Source organism: Acipenser ruthenus, chromosome 12 (assembly GCF_902713425.1).
Source record: "Acipenser ruthenus chromosome 12, fAciRut3.2 maternal haplotype, whole genome shotgun sequence".
Classification (NCBI taxonomy): domain Eukaryota; kingdom Metazoa; phylum Chordata; class Actinopteri; order Acipenseriformes; family Acipenseridae; genus Acipenser; species Acipenser ruthenus.
Window position 1 is genome coordinate 34,486,123 of NC_081200.1, and position 8,674 is coordinate 34,494,796.

Sequence of the window (8,674 nt, forward strand, 5' to 3'; positions counted from 1 at the left end):
AGCAGAAATAACCTGTTCTAGTAACCTGTCCATATTCAGCTAGAGGCAATAGTCTAACAGTACAGCTCCTGTAGACAAAATGAAGTAGGGCCTCGCCTTGACTGCCTTAGCATTTTTATTAATACCAAAAATCTGGACAGCTATTTAAAAAAATATATATATATATATAATTCTATTTTAAAAGTTCTAGTGATTTCACACTTTTATCAAATAACTTACAAAGCTCTGTCTGGAGAAGAGAAGTTAGCCTAAATAACACAGACCTCTTGAATAGTGATTCAGCACGCTGCGTCAAACACCAGACACACACTGCACTATCTCTCTTTCCTGTCATGGAAATGTACTGAGCAGTACTTATTCAGGGCTCAAAGAAATCAACCTGTTAGCAAGATGGTTTTGCAGTTTCATATTGACAAAACACCACCAGTGAGACAATATAAACATGTTATTGGAAAGGTCAGTAGTTCTATTTTGACTTGCTTTAGTCTGTCCTTGATTAATTAATGAAATCATGGAAACAGTGTACTTATAAATTCACATGTTGTGTTTGTTCATACATATTGCATATTTACTGACACACATTCTAAAATGTTTTTAGAAATTGCATTCAAATAATTTTGACCATTGACAAAAATCACTTCAATAGCTGATTTCCTGATCTGGATTTCTCAATTACAGGTCCTGGAGACAGTGTTGCATTTTGACAAATACAAACCTCAAAGTTAGATTGTATAACCCAATGAGGCTTTACAATCTTAACATTGAATTGTACTTCAAATGCAAGACACTTCTTACTGAAACATTTAACAATTTTAATGTTTTACATTTATTTTTGGTTATACTGAGTTAACTGTACAGTTGTTCTGATTTTTTATTAAGTACTGTAACTTCTACTAAACTAGATAAATTGCAGTCTACAGTAACATGTGCTCTATCCCAGAATACACTAAAACACTACTGTAATTGCAGCAAGAGGAGTACACATGAATGTATTTATACAACAGTACATATTAATTTTAGTTTTTATCTTATTTTAAATCACAGCTATAATTAGGCATACAAACTAAAATGCACATCAATTCAAACATATTCAGCACAGAGCTATGGGTCCCGTGCAGAAACAACTGCATGCGCTGATTGTGCAAAATAACATTTTTTTTTTTTTTCTTAGTAGTCGCCGATTGTTTTTTTTTTTTATCATTTTCTCCTAATTTAGAATAGCCAATTATTTTTAGGCTCAGCTCACTGTTACCACCCCCACGCAAGCCCGCAGGCACCAGGCCAGACTACAGGGGTCGCAGGTACACGGTGAGCTGAGGACACCCTGGCCGACCTAAGCCCTCCCCCCAATTGTGCACCGCCCCCTGGGAGCTCCCGTCCATGATCGGCAGTGGAATAGCCTGGACTCGAACCGGCGACGTCCAAGCTATAGGGCCCATCCTGCACTCCACACGGAGCGTCTTTACCGGATGCGCCACTCGGGAGCCCCCATAACATTTTAATGATACATAGTTGGCAATCCAGAATCCACAAACACAGCAACAAACTAGGGGACCTTCTCTGAGTTCAGACAGTAAAGATTTTCAGAGTGGTTTAAAATACATTTTATTGATAAAGAACTACAGTGACAATTCAATTTTATAGAATATAATATATTCAAATTTCTGTGGCCGTTTAGAGGGTTTCAAGGGATCTGGTCCAAAAACTTAATTTCTATGCTGCACTGTTCAAATGGAATTATAGGATTACTGTACCAGTTGACCATTTATTTTTAAATACCCTTTTTTTCTGATTCACTAAACTGAATGAACTGATATTTCAATTTCATGGAGCCAGACCATTTGGGTATTTTGTGTTGACTTGGTTTATAAAGGTTTTTGGCACATTCTGCCCAATGTCTGTACAATAAAAGATTAAGCAGTGAATTCTGGCAGATGACATGGCAAGGCTCGTGTTACTGCACGCACTCTCTCACCTAATATGCACTGTATAAAGAAAAGCTTTTACAAGTATTTTGTAGTTTGCCTTCACAAGTCACTTGCGCTAGTCCATGCCTGTTTCTTACAAAGTTTACTTTAGCACCAATGAATCACAAAATGCAAGTATCTACTTGGTGTCTGTTCAGTGGGATCTTTTTTTTAGGCTTGAAAACAGAATATTCTACTCTGCCTCCAACCTTACACAGAAATACTGACAGTCTGTTAAAAAACTGAATGAAATCAGAGACAAATGCTGAGAATAGCTATTTTTAGCACAGCATTCCATAAACACACAGCTGTTGGAAAAGTACAAGGACCCAGGTGCCAAACACAGCATACTTTCAATAAAAGTGTCCAATTTAAATGTTAATTACTGTGATTGCAATATAAATTTCTAGTGTCTGCAATAAAAAAGTAACTGTACTGTAACAACTGTATAGAGGGATCACCAACACTCCAGGTGCTCAGATACTGTGCCAAACTAACAATGCCTCCTTTTAATCTCAGTTCAAAAACTTACACTATGGTGAATCCCAACTTAAAATGAACAATTAAAGAACTTCTGAAAGACTTCCCACTGGACACTGCAACTTTCCAGCTGCTAATTATAGCCCTATAGGAAATTTCCATCACAAGCATGGGATCTTGTTTTTGCAAACATGGCTGGTCAACCATTAGCTTAACCAGCCAAAAACCAGCCTGTAATAACCCACAGCCCCCAAAGACCACTAACAACCAAGCTCTTTCAAATAGTGTGACATATTTTGATATTAAAAGTTCAGTTTCATAAATGTTCTAGAAATTCCCCACTTGGATAACTATGAGAGTGAAAACTAAGCCACCTTGTCTTTTTAAAAAAAAAATAATAATAATTGCAAAATAATCTCAGAAGCTAAGACTACTTATGTCCAATAAAAAATACTTAAATTTTTTAATATTAATTTACTACAGTATTTGAGGCAAGTCTTAGTGATCCCTTAGACTGGAGAAGAAATCATGGGTGTTGTGGAGACCAATTTATTGAGGGTCTTCATCGGTATTGACTTGACTGTGGACAGTTATATTCCGTTTCATTGTCATATCTTAAAACTTTTTTATATTTTTATGAGCTTGAAATATAGTTTGTGACTTGACCTGCCTTGACTCGCATCTACTTGCAATCCATTTACTATGTGCATTAGCACCTTTCTAGCCCATGCATCTACTGCAGTAAGGCAACCTAAATTTATATTCCACAACGTTACTCTACAGTGGGACTCGTCTGTGTGCTTGAATGATCCACAGGTGCTCTGACAAACTCTTCTCATAAACTATATGAGATGTTAGCTTGGCAGCAGAACAAAATCTGCTTAGGGGGATGGCCAAAATATTATTGCATAGCTTGGCAACTCACAATATAGACCTGTGTAATTATGTGGGTTCTGTTCACTAATAAAAATAAAATAAAATAAAAACAGATGCCTAAATAAACTATGCATAAAGTATGGGGTACTGGGCCAAACCACTACAGCTACAGGATATTACTGAACACTAAAAAAATGTTGTTTGGCACCTTACATAAAATTATTTTGTTCAAAAATGAAGTTGTAGCCATCAGAAATGAAGTTGTAGGATGGACACAACGGATTTTCATAACCTTGGTAACAAAGGTCCTATAATTGTTTAGACTGATTTTGCTCGGAGAGGGGTCACAAATAGTTAAGTAAATTGGACTTTGTATGTCACAAACTGTCACAGTGATTATTTTAAGCTTTTGAAGCAGTGTAATGCTTATATCATTTTAATCTAATAATATATATTTTTTTATTTTAATCGAATTTGACAAAACTACAAATAAAGCTTGTATGATTCCGGGCTCTGTGATTTTGTCATTTCAACAGAAGTGAAAGTTTAAAATCTAAAGTAGTCGTTGTTTAAGTCGAAGTAGTAATGTTAGAATTAAACAGCAGGTGTCAGTTTTTCAAACAGCCTTTCTTTAAAATTTCTTTACAGAAAAGTCTAAGAGTCTAAATTACTATAACTTTCCCTGCCATGCAGGTGCAGTAACCACTGCACACCTGACCACTACTTAAGTTTTGCCACAACCCAGACACAGTACTATTTTCGAACAACCTGACTCGTCGCGACTTCTCCGTACACCACACACACATCACGGTCCTCTGATGGATATGTGCACATTTTTGTGTTCGTTCCCACTAAAAAAAAGTAGTTGTAAGCATGTAAACTTCGGCTTTTACTGCTTCTCGGGTGCAGCACAGCACTCTGTCGCTACCAAGTAATGATAGACGTCTGGGAACCGGTGTGTTATCTGGATGCCTTTTAAAATCATTAGAAAATAACCTCGTCCCGACACCGTTGTCAAATGGATCAGGCAGTGTGGTTGTATGAATCGCTCATTTTTCAAGGTAGCGGTTTCTTTCTGTTGTCGGTAAATTTAAGAGCCAACTGCTTGTCATTTTAAAACTTCACGTTGATTTACAGTCAACTGCATTTTCCTTGGACCCACAACACTGACGCATGCGCAGTGCCTTTGACTTATGTTGCCTTGCAGAAAACGATCTATAACAAAATCAACGGTTTTATTTCCTTCTCTGTGTTTTGTGGTGCAGATTTGCTAAACCTAGTTGAATTATTTTATGTATCCACTCTTTCACACGGACAGCAACGTGATTGTGTAGAACCAGCTGCACTGTCTTGCACAGCCTGCAGAAAACTCAACAGCATCTCCTCCTAGTTCAGTGCAGTACACTGGCTCAGCCGGTAAATAACCCAATTGCACCTATAGCAGCCCCTGTACAAAACTGATTTACAAAGTTATATGTACCTATAAAACAGTCAGAAGGCTAAAAATCTTTATCAGTGTATTATATCTAGAATATATACGCAAACTGACCGAAATCCAGTTTTCAAAGAAACTATATAAACACATTTAAACACAGATAACATTTAGTCTACAAAACAAGAAAACAAACAAAAAGGCTAAAGTGACGTCTGAACCACTCTGTACTCAATAACAAAATTAAAAGGATTAGCCTTTTTTTTTTTTTTTTTAAACGGAACAGTACACAGTGACATACAAGCAAGCACTGTGTTGTGTGCCCAGGCCTAATGCACATTAGTGGTAATCACACACACACATAAACTGCGATTTTTAATTGTACTTACTGTATGGTAAAGCACAGTTTAATTTATATATTTATTTAGATAGATAGATAGATAGATAGATAGATAGATAGATAGATAGATAGACAGATAGATAGATAAAGCATCATAAATATTATTCAATTCATCATGGTTTGTCACTATAAACTGATGAATTTAAAGTTTACTATGGTAAACTTTTACACGTCACACATGACGTGCATTATATTATAACCCTGCTTTTTACCCTGGACCTATAATTTTAGTTTTTATAACGACAGTTTGTTTTGTTATAAAATAACGCTAATGCTTTAGCCTATACTTTGTTGATGTTCCGTATGTGCAAAAAACACATAGGTGCAGTTGCCACGTGTTCCAAAATCGCTAATTCCAGAAAGGAAGACATTTATAATGACACTATGATTTTGAACCTGATCATTATCGTTATTTTCATTACATATATATATTTTTTCCTTGTGATCGTTTTTAACAAATACCTTAATAGCAGTTTTAAATTCTTAAAAACCATAATTTAAAGAAACAGACTGATTACATTACGTACACTGGTTTGTAATTAGTTACCTCAAGTATTAACATACGAAACTAATAATCTATTTAATCTATACATTTCTAACATAAATGAGGTAACTCTTACCATTGCACTGTGATCTCGTGTTGAATTGTTTTTATTTTGAACACGTCTCTTGTCAGCGTGGTTTAAAGTTGCATCAGATGGTAGTCTACCCCTTTTTAAGGAAGAGGACTTCCTTGCTCATTTTTTACCGCCCCTCCTCGTTTTTGAATTACAGCACTTTTTTTTTCTTCTTTTTTTTTAACGGACCCAAAGCAAAACTCCTCCTCCTTCCTTCACCAATACCACCTCTGCGCATTGGACAATCTGCAGAATCAGAGCGGAGCATTATCCGATGCACACTGGCTCGACAAAAAAAAGTTTTGATCTTTTTTCACCCAAGCCTATACCTGTATGTTGTTCAGCGTTGTGTTTAATGTTGTATTAATGAAAATATATAGAAAATATAAAAATTGTGTGAGCGCTACCATATTAGCGTTGTACATTCAAGAGCCAAATGTTGTTAAATCCTGTGCACTTATTATTATTATTATTATTATTATTATTATTATTATTATTATTATTATTATTATTATTATTATTGATCGTTATAACGATGTGCATGATCGAACCAGTTACAAGGAACTGTATTTCCAGTGGTACGGCTTTTTCTAGAAAACACGACACGATGTAACCAAGTTACTGACTATACGTATCAATACATCATAAGTATTATAAAGTAGCACAGTATATATTGAACACAAGTGTGACTTACCTTTATGTATTTATTTATGTAGTTTTTTAAAAATTGTGCTGTTACTTGGCGCACATTCGTAGAGGTAAGATAACATATGTCAGCGGGTCTTTTGTAGTTCTTTATGGCAAATATTCTAAGAACGATAATTTATTTATTTAGCAGAAGTCTTTATCCAAGGTGACTTGCTACGTACACACACACACACACACACTGCAGTTGGCTCGACAACCGTATTTAACACACCTTTCATTAGTGAGTGAGCGCACTCCCTGTTTAAACAAACCACTGGACTCGGGCCATCATTACATTCCGATTGTGCGGGTTTGTGTGACAACATGGAGGCTGTGTTTTTGTTTATGCTTTTGGAAGAAAATACTGTACGTAACCGATCGAGAGCTCGTCAAGCACAGCTCTGCTCTTTTCTGCTAAACCAGCGGAGACACCGTTTTGCTTTTTCTGCACTGCTAAATACAGTAGTGACGATCTGCAGTACCATGACGGTAGATCGAAACTGGCGATTTTCCGACCCAGAACTTAGGCTGTTGGGAACGACTTGAGTGTGACTGGGTTAAAAATGTTACCATGTCTAAGGAGTCGTATATGTGTCTGTCGTTTACCGAGACATTTCCTGGAGTGCCAAAACACACAGATTCGTTATTTTTTTTTTTTATTACAACAAAATATTATACAACTGTACTTTGATTAAATAATATTTTTTAAAAAATTATATTATATGTATGCACTACCGGTTCCATTGTTATGAATTTACTATTCATCAATATTACAAAATCAACTTGGCTCAACAGGCACCTTTGAAAATGATCTGCATTCACGTATCCAGATGTTAAACCAACGTGGCAGTGATATGGATCATTTCTACTGGACAACACACGTTCTATAACTTAACAAATAAATGCTAAGAATACAGCTGTAAACAGCATTAGGACGCTTAGTGTAGTGTGACAGAAACTTAAGACGTCACGTACAACATGACATCCATATGTAAGCAGAGGTTAAACTCATGATCACCAACACATTTGCAATTGGGGGGGTTATACAATATAATCCTGAAAATATGAAGTCACTACCTCAAATTGTTTCTGATATGTGAGGTTTTGACACTGACAGCTTTATCAACACCCGATCTGATTGAGATCAGTCGATTCAATGGGACATTATCAATCAAAAATCATCCCAGAGGAATGGGCCAGTAGGTACCTATTAGCCTCCTATTAGTAGAGCAGGTCGGGATCAAGCGCTTTAATGGACGTCGGATAGCCGCTAGAGGGTGCTAAAAAGCGGTGTTGAAATAATTGTAAAAATTACTTTAATCACAGTTAGGTTTAGTTGTAGGGGTTAGATCTAGAGGTTAGTAGGCTAGTATACTGGCCCATTCCTGTGGGATGATTTTTGCTTGAAAACGTCCCATTCAATCGACTGATCTCAAACAGATCGGCTGTTATCACACGTATTCCTTTTTATTTCATTTCATTTTTTTTTTACTGCCAGAAAGAATGTGGTTGGTTTGTTATATTTGCCATTTCCTTGCCTCATCCCACTGGTATTTGGTATTCATGAAGCTGTTCTGGACATTCCAGGGTTAAAAAGTGTGGAGGAATTTGTATTGTGAGCATAACCCATAATACTCATAGCCTAGGTCTAATTAAGCAAATTATCAGTTCTTTAAGGGTCAAGTTAAGTAACTGAGAGCTCAGTTGGAATGAAAGCCAGCAGACACAGGGTGTCCCCACGACCAGGACTGAGAAACCCTGAGCTAGTTGACATATAACAGGGGTGGCCAATCCTGGTCCTGGAGAGCCGCAGGGTCTTCTGGTTTTCGTTCCACCCAAGTTCTCAATGACTTCATTTAACCAATTATCTTCTTAATTGAACCAATTATTTTCTTAATTGGTCAACACTAACATTTTTCCCAGGTCTTTGGCCATTGATGATTTAAAGAGACCCAGAAAACCTGCAGGATTGTGGCTCTCCAGGACCAAGATTGGACACCCCTGACATAAAAGGATTGTGGGAAACCTATTGTGGCCCTGTTCACAAACATTTAACTCATTATATTTATGATTTAAGATTGATTTCTAGACTGCTGAATATGAATATCAGACTAATCCATTATAAGTTATGTTCATCTTGCAACTAGTTGAGCCAAACATTGTAAACGTTTAATAATATCTGTATTCACTTTTTATGTAATTGCTCTTATTTGAA

At 36.4% G+C, this 8,674-nt stretch overlaps 1 protein-coding gene across 3 annotated transcripts in view; it reads right to left on the reverse strand.

The window, feature by feature from the left end:
* Window positions 1–5,988, reverse strand: part of LOC117416833 (sodium- and chloride-dependent glycine transporter 1-like) — a 48,805-nt gene extending 42,817 nt beyond the window's left edge. For 2 of the 3 annotated variants that reach the window (XM_034028248.3, XM_034028249.3), the window contains exon 1: window positions 5,776–5,986. Coding sequence is in view for 1 of the 3 variants with exons in the window: in XM_059034913.1 (XP_058890896.1) it covers window positions 5,776–5,778 (3 nt within the window). In the remaining 2 variants the exon portion in view is untranslated. Of the gene's footprint in view, window positions 1–5,775 lie in introns of all 3 variants that reach the window. The other variant, XM_059034913.1, reaches the window with a different exon arrangement.
* Window positions 5,989–8,674: the final 2,686 nt, after the last annotated feature.